General features: G+C 40.9%; 1 protein-coding gene across 1 annotated transcript in view; it reads right to left on the reverse strand.

Moving 5' to 3' along the window:
- Positions 1-3,890: 3,890 nt before the first annotated feature.
- The window catches only part of mthfd1l (methylenetetrahydrofolate dehydrogenase (NADP+ dependent) 1 like), a 58,907-nt gene continuing 39,583 nt past the window's right edge, over positions 3,891-23,214 (reverse strand). The window contains exons 23-27 of the mRNA XM_010882148.4: positions 22,610-22,787; positions 18,070-18,177; positions 17,757-17,909; positions 7,335-7,448; positions 3,891-4,542 (exon numbers count right to left, since the gene is read on the reverse strand). Coding sequence (XP_010880450.2) covers positions 7,359-7,448; positions 17,757-17,909; positions 18,070-18,177; positions 22,610-22,787 — 529 coding nt within the window. The 3' untranslated portion in view covers positions 3,891-4,542; positions 7,335-7,358. The remainder of the gene's footprint in view (positions 4,543-7,334; positions 7,449-17,756; positions 17,910-18,069; positions 18,178-22,609; positions 22,788-23,214) is intronic.

Genomic DNA, 23,214 nt, shown 5'->3' on the forward strand with positions numbered 1-23,214 from the left:
GAAGGTCAGATGTTGATTTTCAAAGACAGCTTAAGAGGAATGCACTTATTGTAAGTCGCTCTGCTACATTACTAAAACTTCAAATGTAATGTAAAAAATAAGAGACAGTGCAGATTTTTTGAAATTTTAGTCTGTCTATTTTCTATCCTGATGGGGACCACAAACCAGATTAGCTTTTTTCCCTATACTCTCAACCTAACACTGATCCCAACCTCAATAACCTAACCTTAATTTCTAAATTTAACTCAACCCCAACATTTAATACTAGATCCTAACCATCATTTTATTTTAACAAACAGTCCAGAAAACAATCAGAATGATTTCATTGAGAATGAGAACATCTGTCCACTTCAGGCCAACGGAAATGTTGTTGTTGTTCTTCAGAGAAAAATATCCTGAGAGAGAATCCAGCATTTACACAGGACTAATGGCTAAGTCCTGGTCCTGGGCGGCCGTGTTTTTGGACGGCTCTGTCAGTGGATGACCTTCACTAGGGAGGGACAGCTGATCTCATCGAAAATATGGCAGCATGTGGGGGTGGTCATTAAAGTCAAAGCCTTCACAGGAGCTGCCGAGGCCAACGAGGTGGCAGGAGACCTCGCGGTTAAAGCCACTGACCTGTAACCGAAAGGTCCCAAATTCTGTGAGACTGCTTACCCTATTTGCTCCATTGTGGCAGCACCTGGACAGGTTGGGTTACAAGCTGGGTTACAAGCTGAAGTCACATTTCAGTTAAACCACAAGTCCAACTGATTAATAATTTGAGGTACCAACCGACTGCTGGATGATGCGGTAAGATGCAAAGTTCACATAAGTGAACCAATGGGAGTAGGGGCTCAATGTTCACACGTAAACAGACAAATGTGTAATGACAACCAAGACATGAGGAATCAATACAGGATCTCTCGAAAAATATCTTTTAGAAGAAATCCTGTGTAATGAATGACAGATAGGTGTTCAGGCTTACCCTCATCTCCAACAGTCTGCTGCTACTTTTGGGGGTGGTTAGTTTATTCAGCTGAAGTAAATAAATATAGAAAGGAACTAAAGTATAGCATTTCTATATCCTTCCCTCTTTGTGCTTGTGGTTTAACAAATATTTCATAGAGAAAAGATCAACAAACGCTGGAATGAGAAGGTCCAGCCCATCTCTCTTTTAGAGTGGGTTTAGAAAGTCACCACCCCCTTTTAAAATGTTCACCTTTTGTTGCATTTCAGCCTGAAATGAAAACACAAAATTAGACTTTACCCAGCTTTATTTACACACAACAATCCACAATATCTAAGTGAACATAAAACTATAAACATTTCTGAAAATGAATTACATCGCAAACTTGCTGAGGCCACTCGCTGTGGCACGACCCAAACCTTGCATTGATCAGGCCGTCCCTTCAAACTGGTTGACCGGGCAAGAAAGACTGATCAGAGAAGATACCAAGAAGCCAATGGCAACTTTGAAGGACCTTCCAGCCTTTAAGGCAAAGACTGGTCAATGTGTTCGTGTTCATGGGACCACAATATCTCAAGCGCTCCACAAACCTGCCCTCTATGGGAGGATGGCAAGAAAAAAGAACACTCAAACTTCAAGTTTCATGTAAGGTTTGCCAAAAAGCATATTGTAGATTCTGAGTACAAATGGCAAAAGGAGCAGTGGTCAGATGAGACAAAACTTAAAAGGCTGGGCTTAATGCAAAACAATTGGACCAAAACCCAATACATCTTTCAATCCAAAAGAACACCATGCTTACAATAAAGAATGGCAGTTGCAGCATCAAGTTGTGGGGTATTTCTCTTGAACAGGGACTGGAGCACTTGTCAGGATAGAAGGGAAAATGAACAGTGCAAAATACCGACAGATTCTTGAGGAGAACCAGCAGCCCTCTGTCAGGAAGTGGAAAATGGTTCAAGTTTCAACATTACAATGACCAAAGCACACCACCAAACCAATCTTGAAGGACAAGTAGGTGAAAGTCCTTGAGTAGCCTAGTCAGAGCCCTGACCTAAATCCCATAGAGAATGTTTAATGACTTGAAAAGTGCAGTCCATAAGAGGTTACCATGCAATTTGATTTCAACAATTCTACAAGGAAAAATTTACAAATATTGCACAGTCTAGGTGTGCAAACCTAGTGGAGATGTATTCAAAGAACATAATGGCTGTAATTTAAGCAAGTATTAACTCAGAGGGGTGTTCAATTACCCAAATATGGTATTTTACGGTTTTAATTTATGTTTTTATTACATTTTGAAATAAATTCAACCAGAAAATAAAACCAGAAAAGGTCTGATTTTATGTTTTCATTTTGAAGTGGGGTGGTGACTTTCAACACCCACTGTATTCCTCTGTTCAGGATTACTAACCACTAACACCTGCTTCTTTCAATTACTGTTGCTTGTTTTACTTCCAAATTCAACATTTCCGATTAGTTTGCATACATCACTCCAGAAGTTATTAAACAGCCAGCAGTATGGGAAGTATCCAAAGGGGGAAACACAAAGGGATTAGGATATGGAAAGATCGGGTTAGTGGTCTTGGCATGGTTAGGGTGAAGCTAGCCAAAATAGTAGTGTTTTAATAAAGACCTTACTAACTTTTAACGGTTTTGTTCTCAGGACATTGGTTAATAATTTCTGTACCCTATTTCACAGGCTAAGGAAAGTGGCCATCCCTCATATTTGGTCTCTGATGTTGTATGGTTCTGTGGCGCCCAACTGGTTGGTCACAGCAGGTGTGGTATACCTCCTTAAGTAGTAAAATATATTGGGACCATGTCATTAGGATGCCAGGGCAATGGACAACCAGGATCAATGCATGTACACACTAAACAAAATGTGGGACCTGTCCTTGGTACTGAAAGGAAACTGAAATTTCAACCCAATTCCTTGCATTGTATTTAACAGTACATCATTTGGGAGTTTTTTTGTAATTTGTAAACTTCTTGATCACTCCGGACCAATGGAGAATGTGCACTAACTATTCTGTGAGGAAACAAACTAAACTAGACAGACTCACCAGGGCCTCTATAATTCCCATGACAAAGACCGTATGATTTAAAGCTATTTAACCTTTACTCAAACCAAAACCAGGATGTGGATTTCAGCAGCACACACAGACACGCGCGCACACACAGAAACACAACATGAATTAATACATTCCTTTACTTCAGACAGTATGCACGACTTTCAGAGATCTCAGAACACTGGGGCAATAACAGTCCACAGGTGTGGAATGCCAGCTATGAGCAGACAGAGGAACCAGGTTGCAATACAAACATCCCAAAATGACCGACAGTGCTGACTTTCTGGGTTGTTGTGAGGGGGCTGGCTCTGAGGACTAGTATTCAGGCCTACTTCCTCAACAAAGACCCAGGAGGGCTAAACCTTAAAACTTTGTATGCAGATAAGCATTCTGCCCAAAGGTTTTGCCCAAGGGTTTCTCTATGTGTTAGTTTATTTGTGTGCGTGCATTAACGACTATCTGTCTATTTGAGTGTGTGAACAAGTGACAGGTAAACTTAGTGGCCGGTTTATGATACACCCCCATTAACAAATACATTGACACTGAGTCACTTGTCCGTCACTTATGTACCCATTTTAGATTGAATGCCATGACCAAGCGATGCAATGTCTGTATGACAGGTTCATTTTGGTGAAAGTGGTGGGGCAACTAATAAACATGCCACTGGCTGAATGCATAAGTGTTCAACTGTTCTTCTCTTAAATAAAACAAATTCTTACAAACCACAAAGTGCTGATTTTGGAGGCAGACTCCTGTTAATGTCCTGTGAAGACAGGAAGAAGACTGTGCCCAAACAACAGATGGCTGGCCTTCTCTTCTCACCTGCTGGCAGTCAACAACAACTAGACAAAAGCTAAAATAAGACAACAGAATTCTAGAGTAAATAAAGCAGTTTATTTTAAAGGCACTCTTATATGGTACTAAACAGTACCTTGTAAAATACTCCATAGTCCATATAATTATATGGCATTAGGTAAAAAGCATACCTCAACAAATAGTAAACAAACAAGTTTCAAAAGGTAATACAGCCACTGTGACATTTAGGAGGTTGTAGTGGGTTAAAAAACATTCAACATTCACATTGAAAACAACTTGTGCGTACAATATGAATTACATTCAAAAGCTACATGAGCACTCAAATGCATTAAGACTGAAAAAAAATATGTTAAGACATAAAACAGAGAATTAAACTCAGCATTAATAACAGTAACTAAAAAGTAACACTATTAGTTAAAAGTAACTAAATGCATCTTTCCCCGTACATTTAAGAGGCAACCTGGGATGTTAAGCACACAATGTGTGTGATGATTTACCACAACTGCTGGGTAAAATTATACAAACTCCACAGAGCCTACGGAGTAGGACAACGGTAAACAAAAAATACAGCATGTTCACTATTTGATAAAATGACCGCATGGTGATTATTTGGATAAATTACATTGATGTGCAAAAGAGTGACACCAGCCACGCAGTGGTGCGGTAGACCCTGTCGGTAGTCTTCAGTCTGCAAAACATCCACTGAATCTGAGAAGAGAAGGCGTAAGATTGAGTGTTTCTTTGATTAAAACACTTGAAGCTAAGTGGTATAACTAGGGGTAAAAGTACAATGCGTTCCATGACAAATGAAACCGTCAAAGAAAAACAATAACAGTAATTAAAAGGGCAGTATGTAGAATGTATTCTCCATTTGGAAACTTAATGAATTGCAACAACAACAGTTCACACATTCAAACTCACACCATCCAACCATACACCGATCACCCATAACATTATGAACACAGACAGGTGAAATCAATAACACTGAAAATCTCATCATCATGGCACCTGTCAGTGGGTGAGATATATTAGACAGCAATTGAAAATTCTGTCCTCAAAGTTGATGTGTTAGAAGCATGAAAAATGTGCAAGAGTAAGGATCTGAGTGACTCTGACTACGGCCAAATAGTGATGGCTAAATGACTGGGTCAGAGCATCTCCAAAACTGCAACCCTTGTGGGGTGTTCCCGGTCTCAGTGGTCCAAGAAAGGAAAACAGACGAACTGGCGACAGGATCATGGGAGGCCAAGGCTCATTGATGCACATCGGTAGCAAAGGCTGGCCCGTGTGGTCCGATCCAACATACAAGCTACTGTAGCCCAAATTGATTAAAAAGTTGTGAAAAAGTAATGCTTGTTCCGATAGAAAGGTGTCAGAACACACAGTGTATCGCAGTTTGTTGTGTATGGGGCAGTGTAGCCGCAGACCGGTCAGGGAGCCCACGCTGAACCCTGTCCACTGCCGAATGCGCCTACAATGGGCACGTGAGCATCAGAACTGGAATGGAAGAAGGTGGCCTGGTTTGAGGAATCACATTTCCTTTTACATCACGTGGATGGCTGGGTTCGTGCGCGTCGCTTACCTTGCGGACACATGGCACCATGATACACTATGGGAAGGAGGCAAGCAGCCGAAAGCAGTGTGATGCATTGGGCAATGTTCTGCTGGGAAACTTTGGATCCGGCCATTCATGTGGATGTTAGTTTGCAACAATGCTTTGGTAGGTGGTACATGTCAGACCATGTGTACCCTTTCATGACAACGGTATTCTCTGATGGAATTGGCCTCTTTCAGCAGGATAATGCGCCCTGGCACAAAGCAAAAATGGTTCAGGAATGGGTTGAGGAAAACGTGTTCAAGGTGTTGACTTCGCCTCTGAAGTTCCCCCCAGATATCAATCCAATCGAGCATCTGTGGGATATGCTGGACAAACAAGCCCAATCCATGGCGGCCCCACCCCGCAATTTACAGGAATTAAAGGATCTGTTGCTAACGTCGGTGCCAGATACCAAAGCACACCTTCAGAGGTCTAGTGGAGTCCATGCCTCAACGGGTCAGGTCTGTTTTGGCGGCAAAAGGGGGACCTGCACAATATTAGGCAGGTGATCGGAGTATAAAGTTAGTTTTGTAATGGACATTCTGTAGACATTCGGATTGTCTTTGTATGGAAATGTACTAGATAAACAGAATATCCACTGAATATCTGCCACAAAAGGAGCATTTTTGAATTGACCATCAAATAAAAAATTTATAAAAGTAATACAACATGACAGAACTTATATGACAATGGCTCACTGAGATCATAATAAATAAATTGGGATTGCAAGTCCTGTAACAGTTTCTAACAGTATTTTCGAACATTGAACGAAACATTTAAGAACTACGGACACCAATCACAGAAATGTCAAGGATACATTTTGGATCTGATATTTACATTTCAGTATCCGAAGAAGACCAGTACTACGTAGTATGTGGCAAGTAGACAACATTTTACTAATTGGTTCACTACAGACCCAATTTAGTCAGTTGTTTGACCTAATGGGCCATTAAAGCACTGGTGTGGACAGTTGCGGTGGAAGGCAAACTATATGAGATACACAGACTGATTCATATAACCACTAGCAAACAGTAAATAAATTCAAATCTGGGAGGGGGCGGTGGAAATGTCTTGTCAAATGAGACTGAAACCACTGGCACCATTTTGGCAAAACTTGTGTTAATAATGCATCTACACGGACTGGCCCTGCGAGGCAGTGCATTTTCTGAAGACATTGATTGTTGCCTTGTTTTAGCGTTTTTTGGGCATCAAAAGCATAAATATGGAAGATGAGTCAGTGTAGCTCACTTGGTGGGAGGGGCCAGCACAAAAAAGTATGAATAATGTATTCACTCACTACAGTAAACCACTCTGGATAAGATCACATTACTTACAGTGGATTTAAATTCTATCCTATTCTATCCCAGGAATGACAAATCAGTAAAAGGTTATGTGATTAGTAAATTATTTCAAAGGATAGTAATTGTCTACTAAAAGCCAAGAAAATAAAAAGTAATTACATTTATCATATACTCACCATTTACATTTTTCAACACCTCACTCTTACTATTTTCTCAGGATTAGAACAGTTGAATAATTTATCCATTTCCCATTCCTTGTGTAAGATATCCCATTGTCCACGTGTAAGATATCCCATTTTCCTTGTGTCATAATTAGAAGGGTCTAAAAAACGATCATTGCCTTGTTTTTACAAGTGTGAACACTCCTCAACTCGATCAACTTGATTACCCATGTGTATTCACTTTAATATTCGTTAGATACTTATTCAAGGTGAATAAGATGAGACTTTACATAACAAGCTGCATTTTCAGTACACTTTCTAAAATCACTGTACATGTAAGGTGCTAAGAGTTGTTTGGTAAATATCTGTGCCAAATGGGTTGGAAATACATTGTAAATTAAAAATGTTCAATCAAAGATGGATAATGAAATACAATTGTACCTTTGTGATGGTTCTGGAGCATGATTAGAAGAGCCCACTGATCTCCTCTGTAACTGGGTCAAGGTCAATGTCATAGAAACAGGGTCGCGTGGGCAGGCCTGGCATAGTACTCATCTGAACGAGAGGAAAAGTTTAAGTTAGAACATTTGTACGGCTCAATTACTTATTTCATAGTGGTTTCACAGGGCAATTTTCAATTATCAGAAGCAGTCATTGTATTGCAATCGCTGTGGTACACCTCCAATCACTCTAGGGATTTTCCCTTTTAAATAGCTTGTATTAAGAAATGTTCTGCTTCAACAGAGCAATGTCTTATACAATTCAGTTCAATGGAATACAAATAATGAGGCTGAGGGGTAATTAACAGCACCTGTACGGCATGTCACAGCCACCAAAATGGGCTTATTCAAGGAGCGATTGTAAGTTTTTACATGAATGAAGGTGTTCTGATTTAAAACCAATGTGTTGAGTGACAGTAAGGGAACCCATACAGTAACAGTTCTGTAATAATATACAGAAACCTTATATTCATCATCTACAGAAGTGCAGCGATAACACTGACCACTTCTGAGCCAGTAAACATTAACCACAGACAAACCCAAAACAGGCTAAATTAAATTAAAAACTTGCTTGAAGTAAATTCCCTGCTTATCCCAAAATGACTTATTTCTGATGTTAACCTAAACATTATCCCATAATTGGTCTTGAGCTTTGAGGCTAGAAAGTGTAAACAAAGGGAGGCTGTTTTATTCAGGCAATCAACCTTCAGCTCCAAGAGTGGATTCACTGGAATTATAGCAGAATTTAGTCAGTCCAAATGTCCCTTATCTGTGGTAGCAAGATGCAAATATATTTATTTTTATTTACACGCATGCAGTCATCTAGTATTCTACAATCCAATTTCCAAAAAGTTGGGACGCTGCATAAAATGCAAATAAAAACAGAATGCAATGATGTGCAAATCAATTAATCCCTATATGTACTTGAAAATAATACCAAAACAACAAACCAAATGTTGAACTAGAGGAATGTACTTGGAAAAATATATGCCCATTTAGATGCAAGAAACAAGTTACAAAAAAGTTAGGATAGGGGCATGTTTATTACTGCATTTCATCCCCTCTTCTTTTAATAAAACACTAAGCATTTGGGAATTGAGGAAACCAACTGCTGTGGTTTTGAAAGTGAAATGTATTTCCATTCTTGCTTGATATAGGATTGCAGCTGCTCAACAGCTCTGAGTCTCCTCTGTCCTATGTTTTGTTTCATAATGTGCCAAATGTTTTCAATGGGTGACAGGTCTAGACTGCAGGCAGACCAGTTTATCAACCCAGACTCTTACTACGGAGCCATGCTGTTGTAATATGTGCAGAATGTGGATTGACATTGTCTTGTTGAAATAAGCAAGGCCTTCCCCGTAAAAGCTGTCTGGACAGCAGCATTTGTTGCTCCAAAACCTGTACATATTGTTCAAAATTAATGGTGTCTTCACAGGTGTGCAAGTCACCCATGCCATGTTAAATAATGCACCACCATACCATTAAGGATGTTAAGCTGGATGGTCCTTTTCTTTTTTAGCCCAGAGGATGCAAAGTCAATGATTCCCAAAAATAACTTTGATTTGTCATATCACAGGACAGTTTTCCACTTCGCCTCAGTCCATCTTAAATGAGCTTAGGCCCAAAGAATGTGGCAGCATTTCTGGATCTTGTTTTTTATCTGGATTCTTTTTTGCATGGTAAAGTTTTAACTTGTGGTAACTTGCATTTGTGGATGCAGCGACCTACTGTGTACATGGACCATGGTTTTCGGTAGTGTTCCTGAATTCATGCAGTGATTTCCACTACAGAATTGTGTTTGCTTTCAATGCAGTGCAGCCTGAGGGCCCAAAGATCACATCCATCCAATATTGGTGTTTCGGCTTCGTCCCTTGTATACAGAGATTTCTCTGAATTCTCTGAATCTTTTAATGATATTATGTAGCGTAGTTAGGGAGTTACCTAACTCTTTGCAATTTTATGTTGAGAAACATTATTCTTAAATTATTAATACTTTTCTGCACAGTCTTTCACAGAGTGGTGATGATCTGGGATGCTCTTTTTATACCCAATCATGTTACTGACCTGTTTCCAATTAACCTAGCTGGTATTACACAACATTTCCAGTCTTTTGTAACTCCTGTCCCAGCTTTTCTGAAACAAGTTGCGGGCATCAAATTAAACGTAGGCAATTTTTTTTCAAAGAACTACATTTTTCAGTTTCAACATTTGATATGTTGTCTTTGTACTATTTTCTATCGAATATAAGGTTTAAATGATTTGCACATCTTTGCATTTTGTTTTTATTTCCATTTTACACAGCGTCCTAACTTTTTCTTAGAAACAGTCAACATCAATAACCCCATCCCCACTAGCTTTGTACTATTGACACAGGCAGGTAGATGATAGGAGTAGAACAAGGTTTGGTCATCCACTGCAATAGCCCACTCGTGACAATGGCTGACGAGTTGAGTGCTCCAAAATGCAGTTTTGCACTCCACCCCACCATTAATATTATTATTCTGGCCCATCTGTTAGCTAGTATAATTCTTGCCATTCTCCTTTGACTTCTTTCATCAACAAGTTCTTGAAGTTTAAGTTTGATTCACCCTTCTCGGTTAATCCAGACCCTTGCGTGAAAAGCCTGGGAGGGCAGCTGTTTCTGAGCCTAGGTCACCAGTTTAAGCCATTCTAAATGTTCAGTCTAACAGTAAATGAACACTGATACGTTTTTGCCTGCTTTATATACCAAACCACTGTCTGAAGGAGCTGGATATTATCAAGAAGGATTTGGCATAGTAAACTATTTACTGAGCCTATATAATATATTTTTTATTTTTTTAATGACATCTCTCAGAACCACCATAAACAGTTTCAATGACAAGATTGGGTGCTTACTGCTAAATACCTCTGCACCCACACACAATTAGGACTACACAACAACACAGCTGCCCTATGGCAATCACAAAAAAAGGGATTTAATATTCAGAGAGAATTCACTAGAATGAAATCACTGATCAAATGTTGAATTACTATAATCCAAACTAATTTCATTTTCTAATGGTGTTATTGTCAAGAAAATGGGGCTGCCCTATGAAGCAGACATCCCAATCTATGGGATTCAGAAACTGATTGGCAATTGGGTTGACAACCCTTTATTAGAGTTGTTATGGTTTCCACTGGGACAGTGGCATGCCTATTGGATCCAAGTCGCCATCTTCAATTGAGGGGCCCAAATCCTCTATGGGCTCTTTCTGGTGCTTTTTAACTCACTGTAACACGATTGTTTATTTATAAATATCTGTTGGACTATCCTTCTGCGTATGGTAGTCTGACATGTTTTGCATGCCTACCATATATAGTGTCTAAGACCAATTGGATTTATAAATTTTTCTTCATGTTGAATGTAATCTTGGTCATTCATTGCAGCGGTCTACAGCACTCCTAAACTTGCAGTCCTAAGACTTTTGCAGTTAACAAAAAGTTTATTAAAACCTCCCACATTTGGCTGGATGTATAATGTGTTTACATAATTTAAAAGCAGAATTACTTTCATACCTTAGTTCCAAATGTAAAAGCACAAATATGCACATATGAAAAACAAGCCAATTTTACAATTGCTAGCCAGAATTTGCAGACTAGAGGTCTAGGTTGGAGCTTGGTAAGCAAGATTCTGGTGAGCAAGGAGTTATTTAGTTCCCCACCATATATGCAGCAATAATGTGAATGTCAGAATCATCTACATAAGATATGTAAAAATAAAGAATATTGCATCAACTTTGATTTGGATATCTTGCATAAAAGCCTACATAGTGTAACCAAAAAACTAATGTTTGGATTTCTGGCTTTTGATACTTTGAGCCATGCAAAGTATCCAAAAGCAAGAAATGCAACAAAGAGCCTTGCATCACAGACCAACAAAGAGCCTTGCATCACAGACCTGGTGTTTGTTTCATAGAATGTGGCGTGTTGTCCAAGCTCATGTTGCAGTGCCTTCCCAGGCTTAAAGCTTTGGGTCTTGTCAATAAAGAAAGTGATGGTATGACAAATCACGACAAATCACTGCCCAGAGAAAAAGGGCATTTGAGGCCAAGGATGGCCCGTTGTCTAAAGCGCTGCCTACAGAGCTCATATATTGGAGCAGCATGGGTTCAAACATTGCGCTTTCAGCAACACATGCATTAAAAAAAGTATCTTTCACCACTTTGTCAAATACAGCATGAATTACCTGAACATTCATACATTTTAAAAAAGAAAACACATCCCAAACAAAACTGTCCACGTCTCTTTAAACTTGATGACAGTATTAAGGAAAGAGATATTTGTAGGAAAGAAAATGGAACCACTGTTTATTACAACCGCATTTAGCTATCAACCTAAACATTCGTAAACATTTCATTTTAGTTTGTATGTTATTGATTGGATACATTTAATAAGCTAAGTATTTCATATTTGTATTACTGGGAAAAGAGAGGAATGAATCAAGTGGAGAGACATCTTAAGAAGTAAATTAAAATCAACTGACTGCTCCAATTCCGTGAGGGGGAGATGGGGAAATTACCCCTAACGAAATCAGTGAAATGAAGAGGAGGCTATGTGAAATGACAATCACGAGGCTCTAAAAACACCTTCAGTATACTGGAAAACATTTCTCTTTAATTTTGCATTTACATATAGAACGCACCGGACTCAGCATAATGTTAAACTTTTGTCCAGGCTTCATCGATAAGGAAGGCCATTTAATACTTGATCACACGCCCCTTCCCTTTTCCCAGCCGAGCCAGATATAATTTGCTCAAAAACTTAAATGTAATTATCCTCTTTGAGAAATAGCGCTTAAAAAAATGATTTCCTTGCATACCTCCCGCCCTGTGACCCCAGGGCACTTTATGGACCCATTAGTGTAAATGAGCATCCAAGAGACGAGGGGAAGAGACCAGACAATTTCCTGTTTGAGGAACTTTTGTCAATAAAATAAGGGCCTAAGAGAGGTTACTTGGTGAACCAGTTTTAACTGATGGAGTTTTAACAGATGGTAGACCCTAAAAAGTCAGATGCAAGTAGATCAAGGCTAACAGTGGCTGCCAAACAGAGCTCAGATGTGTTGGATGTAACCAGGCAAATGGAAGTGACATGCGTATATTGTAAAATAAACAAAAAAATGCCACTCACTAAAATCACAAAATGTACTACACAATAATTTAGGGTTGGGTGATATCAACAATCACAGTATCGCGATAAGTAGACCCAATTACCACGATAACAATATATATTGCAATAACTGTGTTAAAAAAGGCTGAGTACAATTGTGCCATATCCCAATGCACTTAAGACATTCTGCTTACTAAATTAGTGTATTTAACATTAAGTACTTCGATAACGATACATATTGTTAGAGGTAATTGGTTCCACTTATCACGATACTGATGTTTGTTGATATCGCCCAGCCCTTCATTTAATAGTATGTTGTCCCCTATATAACTATTCTGTACTCCCATGTGTTAATGTGGCCCCCAGGAATTGGAGCTACTGCATGGCAATGGCATTCTGATAAACCTAATAAACCAAAAAAGGCTATTTCTCATTTCTCAGGCCAATGACATGATCAGCATTCGTCCTTCAAATCTCATGGCAATTACTAATAACGGAATAGGGACCATGACATCAGGCTATAGCCTACACTGCTCTCCTGGCAGAGTAAGGACCTTGCTAACGTCCTTACGGCTGAGAGTTCAGCTAAAACTATGGAATAAATGCAAAGAAGCTGTTATGCATGTTGACACATGAATGCAAGCTGGTGAATGCAAGCTAGGTCTTACACTTGAATCCTGAAGTAAAATCAGGAAGGTTTACTATAGGAATAAATGCATGCTTTTAAGCTTACCTAAGCGACTATGACCAATTAACACTTCAAAGTCAAAAAGCACCAGGCATCATAGCAGCTACATAACACTGTCATTGCAATGACAGAAGGGGTCTTAAACAGTCCTGACAGTGGAGGTAAATTAATGAGAAGATAAAAGTCAGAGAAGAGAGGGTAGAGAAGGGAGAAGCCACTGCTCAGGATGTGACAAAAGATGTGCCGAATCTCCTGTGGAGGTGCCCGGAAAACTTGGAACGTCAAACACAGGACTCTGCGGCTAAAGATGGGAACCCGGCTCTCCCAAGAAATAGTCTTCATTATTTCTAAATAATACCCTTTTGTTTGGGAAAACCCTGGAGCTGGTAATGTAGATCACAGCACTGTAGAGTTGTCGGCAGCTCCTAATTACGGATACGACATAATACCACAAACACCATCCAGTTATTTTATTCTTCCTACCACTGTAACTAATCTCTGGCAGATTCTTTCTCCCTCCCTCTCTCTCTCACACTCCTCTTTCTCTCCTTCTCTTTCTTTCTCACTTAACCACAAGCCCCAGTCTGGCTTTTCCATCTTATCTACTACCCCTCTCAAAGCCTTATGATTAGCTCCAACGTAATGGCTGATTTGATTTGCGGTACAGTCAAAAGGTACTCGTCTGCATGTGGGTGAAATGGATGAACATCATAACGACTCAGAAGAGAAGGCTGGGTAGGCGGTTTACCCTTCAGACTAGCTGGCCTAAGAGATGAGTGGGGGCAGGCTATAACAGACACGGTTATCTAAACAGCCTAATGTGCTCTGACATTAGCACAGCTGGGATACTGTCAATGAAACATGGGTTTGACAGACATTTTGGAGAGGTAAATGGGTTCCCTGAAAAAATATATTTGAACAACATAGGCTCAATAAATGTATTTCAATTCACAAATGTTCTTACAAGAACAAAAATATTGTGTTGCATATATTTGTTAAGGATAGCTTAAATTATAAGATGCAATTGAAATACTGATTGGAAATCACAATACAAATTTGATAAATAAAGACTTAATTTAATAGTTTGGCATTAGATGCTACTTTTACCTCACTCGAAAAATAACCTTAAGGTAACAAAAGCACAGCTGGTGCAGAGGAACTACAAACTATTCTGAGCTTCATGAAGAAAAGCGATGAAGGCGGTTCTAGCGGGATGTGGATTCTATTGTGTTCCCTCTGACCCCTTCCTTACAGCTCTAGGGAGTGACATCATCCTCTTCCTGAGTTCTCACCCAACTAAAGTCCTCACCTCCCCCTTAACCCTACTTGAGTTCCTCCCCTCCAACACCCTCCCCTCATTACTCTCTGGTGGTCAGATCTGTCCACCTGCGAGAGAGCGAGATGACCCGGAGGTCAGCATGACACAGAACTGATATACCAACCACGGCAGTGCTAATTAAACTGAGTGCCCTTGAGGATTCTTTCCTCACACAGGGTCCTCACAAAGGCAGGTGGAACAAAAGCAACCAAAATTAAAGACAAAACATTACCACAAAAAGCTTATACACAAACTTAAAACATCCATCAGAAACACACCTAAAATCAGTGTCTTTGCAACAAGTAAACAAACGAAGATGTCCAAACATGTAAATAGCCTACTTCATGTTAATATATCCAGAGGCATAGAATGCAATAGTTGTATACTATATCAAGTTTGTAGGAAATTGTGCTTATACTTAATACCCTTTTGAGACATGGAATTCAAAATACACTGAACAAAATTATAAATGCAACACTTTTGTTTTTGCCCCCATTTATCATGAGCTGAATTCAAAGATCTAAGACTTTCTCTATGTACGCTAAATGCCAAATAATCTCAAACGCTGTCTGCCATCTGCCCTGTACAGTGAAAACCGGGATTCATCCGTGAAGAGAACACCTGTCCAAAGTGCCAGACGCCATCGAATGGTTATGACAATGGTTATGACGAAGTTATGACGATGAACTGCAGTCAGGTTGAGACCCCTATGAGGATGTGGGCAAATGGTGCAACAACTTAAGGATGTCCCTCAATGTAAAACTGCAAAGAGTTTGGGAATAATATCTACAGCACATAAAATCATTGAAAAATACAGATAATCCGGAGAAATCTCTGTATGCAACAGACACGGCCGAAAACCAATATTGGATGGCCATGATCATCGCGCCCACAGGCAGCACTGCATTCAAAACAGACATGATTCTGTAGTGGATATCACAGCATGGGCTCAGGAACACTTCCAAAAACCATTGTCTGTGAACACAGTATGTCGGTTAATCTGTGAAGGCTTCGTTAATGCTGTATATATACAGGATTTGCTTATTTCAGCAAGACAATGCCAAACCACATTCTGCACATATTACAACAGCATGGCTCCATAATAAGAGAGTATGGGTGCTAAACTGGACTACCAGTAGTCTAGACTTGTCATCCATTGAAAACATTTGGCACATTATGAAACATAAAATACGACAAAGAAGACCCTGAACAGTTGAGCAGCTGAAATCCTATTTCAAGAAAGAAGGGGAACACATTTCATTTTCAAAACTACAGCAATTGATCTCCTCAGTTCCCAAACACTACAAGTATTGTTAAATGAAGAGGTAATGCAACACAATGGTAAATGTTTTGAAACGTGTTGCTGGCATTAAAATGGGCAACGTAAGCAAATGTTTGTATTACATAAAACATTTTTTTATAACAATTTAGATTGCAAATAACCATAGAAAATTCCATGCCAGTCCAAGCAGTACTAAAGACAGTACATTACAGGACCTTATCTACCAGCCCTTCATACATGGTTCCAATCAAAAGACAGGAGGAGATCAGTAAAGGCCAGACCAAGATGGTGGAGAGTTCAAAGTGGGGCCCATAAATTCCCCCTGGGGTCAGAGGTCATAGTTCAAGGGTTTCGGATGTGCCGATGGCTCAGCAGGCCGAAACAGATCAAAGGATTAGAGAAAGATGGCTGTAGAACAGTCCTTCCAAGCAGTGGCCGCCCCTGCCCAGCATGCCAAGAGATTGACACCTTGGTCGTGGTGTATCAAAGCACAGCCCTCGGGCCTATGCGATGAAACGGCGGGGGCCAACGGCTCTCAGGAAGCACCTAACTTCATGCCCAACCAACAATCTGTCGCCAACAAGCTCCAACTAAACAAGCCCTGCTTTGGGGTTATCTGGAAGGGAAAGGGTTTAATCCAGTTCAGAGGAGGTCTATCGAAGGCAAGGCAGAGGGGATGAACACAAACAGAAACTCTGTGTCTCCATGTGTGATAAGTCACGCAAGTCAGAGTAGCACTCATGCAGGTCACAGGTGGGTGGAAGCTTAACTACTGTACATCCTTAATCGATTAAAAGAAATACCTTGTTTCTTGCCCTTATTACACCAGCCAGGTTGACAAAGGTCACATTCAAATTTACAGCAATGACTAAAGAAACTATTCATGTTAACTACCATGACCAGGTACAGAAGAACAGAATTCTCACCTTGCCAGCTCTGTGATTTGATCTAGAACCCTTATGATTACTGTTCTGATACTGTAACCACAAGAGTATCTGCTGCAACTGCAGGTTTAAACTAGCCTCCAAGCGTTCCACACAATGCATATAAACAAGTAAAAAAGCATTCGTGTTGGCATTTAGGTTGTGATTGCATCATTCTATGGGAGTGACTTTGCAGAGTTAAGTATATACAGATTTTTGTGAATTAAGATTGGCATCATATTAAGGGATATTTCTGATGTTTGCACATGTTAACCAAGGCTGCCCAACACTGTTCCAGGATATATACCAGTCCTGTAGGTTCTTTCCACCACCATCAGTAACTAACCAGATTTAGCTTTTAATCCTGCAAAATATTAGAATCAGGTGGGCTGAATGAATTAGGGTTGGATAGAAATCTAGCACATGACTGTATCTCTCCAGGAAAAGGGCTGGGCAGCCCTGATGTAAATGAACACTTGACAATGTCCGGTCCAGCCTGAGCCAGCCCTGGGTTAGGGTAGCATCAGCAGAGACAGCTCCGCTATATCCTCAGCTCTCCCACGTCAGCGTAGCAATGAAGTGACTGGTGCATGGGTGCACAAGACAGGTACAGTCGTTGATGGAGATGATTGGGACTTAGTCGATAAAACTGGTACCCATCAAGGTAGGAATCACAACTTCCTTATTGGCTAATGAAGGTTAAGTTTGACCACAATTATAAGAAATGTGGTCAGAAATGTCTGGGAATGAGATTGCTGTTCAGGTTTAATTTAGGATGAAACATTTAACTGAATAATAATTGACTAATGAAAACCCTACGACAGGGGACTCTGTACACTTATTGACTCATTCTACAGATGCGCAATTCTGATGCGCAATTCTGAAAAATAATCACAGATTTACTTTACGTCTCTTCTCTCTCTCATACACATTGAGAACCACAGGCTTTGTAATTACATTTTGTTTAACCCGGTCTTGAGTCATTATGTAAACCAACAGGCCTCAGACTACAGACAACTCACCGTTCCCACCAATGGGTAGATAAACCCCGCCCCGACGCTGGCACGAACATCTCTAATTGGCAGGGTGAAGCCGGTGGGGACGCCCTTCAACTCAGGCATGTGCGAAAGGGACAGGTGGGTCTTGGCCATGCAGATTGGGAGATTCCCATAACCCTAGGAGTTAGGAGCATCAGAATATATTGAATGTTATAGATGTTTGTGTGTAAATGGTATGAGCACAGTGGGTAATATATCCATCCATCTCCAAGTAAAAGCCCTATTAGACTGAGTGGCTCAAGCATATATGGCTCATTGAGTAGCGTCGTGAGTTTACCTGCTGGTTGTAGTAGTCAATTTTAGCCTGGGCCTCCACCGACAATTTAATGTCATCCGCCCCATACACCTTCTGGGCTATCATCCTGATCTTCTCCACAATGGGGGTCTGGGAGGATGGAAGATAGACACACATTCAACATAACTGGAGCAACAGACAGCATAGCTGTCACCACATCTGATCATTAACAGAAAGGCTGCCAGACCAAATCCGGGAAAAGTGAAACATTTTAATATGTCCCAGACCCTTACATGGTAAATTGTAAATATATGTTAATGTACCTGGGCACCTATTCTACAGGTTTAGAAAAGGTCTCAAAGGATGAGAGGTGTGGTTTAGTAACAGGCAGAAAGAAACCCTTATGGGGTTTAGTCTGGAGAGAAAGGCGAAAACCAAGGGAACGTCTTATGGTTGTTGAAAGGCCTTAGTTAAGACCAAAATCCTACCTGTCCTGACATCTGAGAGAGCGTGTATTCAAAACACATGCATGTTTTTACTTTACTAGCAAAATTGTGACACCAAAGTTGAATGCACTTTGAAAAATCCTACCTTTACTAATATTAACACAAAAACCTATTATAATCTTTACCCCAATAGTAACTTTTCAGAAGGCGCTCAGGGAAAACAGTAACATTCCTCTGATTTAACTTCAGTTTAGGGGTGTTTTTGCTATTTGACAGAAATACACACAGACACTACACGATGCAACCCTAATCAGTTGGAAATGGAAAAGCTATGTGGACCTACAATCACACACAACAAAGGCGCATACAACCCCAGGCACGTGTACACACACACACACACACACACACACACACACACACACACACACACACACACACACACACACACACACACACACACACACACACACACACACACACACACACACACACACACACACACACACACACACACACACACACACACACACACACACACACACACACACACACACACACACACACACACACACACACACACACACACACACACACACACACACACACACACACACACACACACACACACACACACACACACACACACACACACACACACGCCTCTATAACAGGATCAGTTAATCTAAGTCACAACTTCCCAAACTCACTAACTCAAACCAGCTGATGTTTTTTCCTCCCAAAATACAGGAATTCCTCAAACAGGGAAGTTAAGGCATGGGGTTGAGTCACGCACATAGAGCAGACACAAACACGTATATGAAGCAAACATGTATAGCACATACACACGTAGCTTATACATATGTAGCTTATACACATGCTGACCTGATGTCCTTACTAGGCCATTTTAGCAATGTAAATCATTTTCAAACACTGGAGCCTGAAGTGAAAAGTGCTAACAGCTTTAACAACTGACTAAAGGACAATTTGATACATTCCCTAACGACGAGAGTTTTTAGGACTGGCCATTAGCAAGTTCTACTTTCTTGCTTGTTTAGGAGGGGCAGACATAATGCAGAGAGAGACAGAGGTTAAACTAATTCAAATAAAGCCTATTCAGTGTCCCAGTCACTTAATCTAACCCCACCACCCATAGCTAAAAATAACAGCAACCTGGGCCCTTACCCACCAAAACACACAGGAAAATCATTATCTTGACCATGAGCACAAAATGCTATTTTTTTAACAAGCTCACTAATGAGTCTACTTAGTCGTGGAGAGACACCATCTCATCCAGGTTTCGGTCTTCAATTCTTAATCAGATTTATAAGGGCAAATTTAATCAATCAATTATTCCACAGACCAAACACAGGGACTCTGTTAATCCTAGTTGCTATTCTTTTTGATATTGTTGGCCTTGTGCGTACTAAAACTCCCTCACACAAGCAATTATGTAGAATTTGGATCAAACCAGTCAATTCTTGTTATTGTGTTCTCTGAGCACCAGCTCATCAGAAGGTCATGTTTGGTTGGATCCCAGTCTTCCCCAGTGAGAACCTGCCAGTAAACCAATTAGAAAATCCTTCTCCCCATCTGCGACTTTGACCCATCCAGGCGCAAGGAGTGTTAATCTAATTCACAACATCCTTCCTTCCATTCATTCAGTGCACTAATGACTTCATACCTGAAGTCAAATTACCCCACACTAATTCTCTCTCATCAAAATGTATTTTATTGGGTGGTTGCATAAAAAATGTATATTTGACCCTTTATTGTAATTATTTTACTGTATTTACACTTGGTATGTAGAGCTTTTTAAAGAGGAAATTAATATTTAAGAAAGAAGTCAAGAGAGGTCATGGTATAATGCCAATATACCGAAGCTAAGTGCTATATCCAGGCACTCCGAGATTAAAACCCTGAGATCCCATATTGCTACTGTGAACGGAATTTAATTATAAGAGTAAAAAGCAATGTGATGTCATGACGGTGGTATACCTTCTTGGCTGTGTCATATACTAACATGGTCTTTTCTATTACTGCTTTGGGGATGACACCCTCCACCTTCCGACAACCAGATGACAACATGCATCTCTGCTTCCCTGAATGACATCTTTACTTGGATATTGGCCCACCACCTCAAGCTTAACCTTAACAAGACTAAGCTACTCTTCTTGCCCGGAAAGGCCTGTCCGCTTCAGGATATGTCCATCAGGGTTGACTGCACAGTATCCTCCTCCCATAGTGCAAAGAATCTTGGCGTGAGTCTCGACGACACGCTCTCTGTCTCTACGAACAGCAAGACTGTGACTCCTTCCAGGACAACATTTGTAGAGTATGACCTTACTTACAGGTACTTCTCCAGGCACTTGTCATCTGTTTAAGTTTATTGCAACCCATTATTGGTAGGTCTCCCGGCATGTGCAACTCATTCAGAATGCCGCAGCCCACCTGGTATTGAAGAACCTAAGTTCTTCCATGTCATCCCACTTCTTGGCTTCCAGTTGAAGCTCAAATCTAGTTCCACTGCCACCACCTCTGGCGTCTGTTAACTTTGCTTTATACACTGATCAGCCATAACATTATGACCACCTGCCTAATATTGTGTAGGTCCCCCTTTTGTCACCAAAACAGACCTGACCTGCTAATACCGTTGCCATGAAAGAGAGCAGATGGCCAGCAGCAATGCTTAGGTAGGTGGTACATGTCAAAGTAACATTCACATGAATGGCAGGTTTCCCAGCAGAACATTGCCTTAAGCGTCACACTGCCTTCGCCAGCTTGCCTCCTTCCCATAGTGCATCCTGGTGCCATGTGGTCTCCAGGTTAGCAATGCACATGCACCCAGCCACCCACGTGATATACAAGAAATGTGATTCATCAGACAAGGCCACCTTCTTCCATTGCTCCGTGATCCAGTTCTGATGCTCATGTGCCCATTGTAGGCACATTCGGCAGTGGACAGTGGTCAGCATGGGCACCCTGACTGGTCTGCGGCTAGGCAGCCCCTTATGCAGCAAATTGCAATGCACTGTGCGTTCTGACACCTTTCTATCAGTACCAGCATTAACTTTATCAGCAATTTGAGCAACAGTGGCGCGTCTGTTGGATCGAACCACACGGGTCAGCCTTCGCTCTCCACATGCATCAATGAGCCTTGGCCGCCCATGACCCTGTTGCCGGTTCACCGCTTTCCTTCCTTGGACCACTTTTGACTCAGATACCACAGCTTTCAGCCATGCAGCATTCAGGATTGGAAACAACTCAAAATATGTATTTCTTCACAAGATCGCACCTTTAAATGTATTAGCCATAGAACCTCCAAGATAATTGTGTGACTAACTAGAAGAGCTCAAGTCTTCAGGCCAGGCAACTCATCACGAGTAACCGCCTCTCTGTTAACTGTGCGGCTAGGCCAAAACAGACCCGGTCTAGGCCAGTCTTCTCTTCACACCTTCTCTCTGAAAAATGGGGGCCACTTCGTCCTGCTCTGCCACATGCCAGAGACTTTATTTATAGCAGCTGTTCATGGGAGGGGATAGGATGGCATAGAATAGCATAAAACAAGGCAGCCCACCCTTATGCCCCTGGCCAGAGCGTTCTCTCAGAGCTCAGTGGTATGACTGCCAGAATCCTTTAACAAGCTCCAATTAATATCACAAGCAGGTGCAACAACATGCTATTTCTAGGTAACACTAAGCGCTTAAACACAAAGAAGCTAGCAGTGTGCCTAACTGCCATAGCTTCAGAAGGATCAGAAAGTTAATATGTTGGGATATATTTAGGCCTTCACGGTTTCAACCAAAGTACTATGTAAGTAAAATGTTGTTGAGTCAGGCTATTTTATAGGAGATTGTCCCTAGCCATTGTGTTTCTTGTTGTTAACTGCTCTTTGAGGTAACAGGCTCAGTATCTGTATAAGGACTTTGTGAAAAAATGCTGGGGTAAAAACAGTTTTGTAAAATACATTTGATTAATTGCATAACAGGTATAACCTAATTCCTGCATCTTCTTACATCACAAGCATAAATGATTTGCAAAAGGTTGACAGGGTTTAGCAATACTTTCCGATTAGGGTAATGGATTGGGAATTCGAGGCTAGATGTGGCAGTGGAAGGTTTGCGAGTTGTGTCTCTCACCTCTTGGTTGTAGAGAAACTGGAAGTGGTTGGGCTGATTGCTGGCTCGCTTCACGGCCTGGGCTAGGTCCAATGAGCCACGGCCACCCAGTGCCCAGTGGTGACACGGCACGGCGTCCGACGCCCCAGACTCTTTGGCGATGCGGCACACCAGGTCGATCTCCGCTTGGGTGTCAGTCCTTTGAAATTTGCATGAAGAAGGTAATCATAGAGGGAACCGGAGACAGAACCGTAGATTTTGGTGGAATAAAAGGTGAGGGGTGAATGATACGTCGTTAGGATGCATCACAATGTGTTCAAAGAGGGTACAGTTGGGGGGCTTAAGACACGGTTGGGGGATTAAAAGGGTTTATGTGTGTATGTGGAACCACGTGTCAATACATTTTGCAGCCTCATTTCCACAGGTGGCAAACACTGGCGTTTTACCCTAAAGTCCAGATATAGGTTTCTATTTCCACTAACATTATGCCATGGCAGAGTGGCCAGGCTCTCACTTGTTGCCAAGTGTCCCTGAATGTTGACACATTACGTCCTGCAAAAACACCACATGATGTGCTATTCAAATAGCGATATGTATCATGGTTTTAGTCTTCAGGCTTCTTGTAA

Source organism: Esox lucius, chromosome 18, assembly GCF_011004845.1.
Source record: "Esox lucius isolate fEsoLuc1 chromosome 18, fEsoLuc1.pri, whole genome shotgun sequence".
NCBI classification, from domain to species: domain Eukaryota; kingdom Metazoa; phylum Chordata; class Actinopteri; order Esociformes; family Esocidae; genus Esox; species Esox lucius.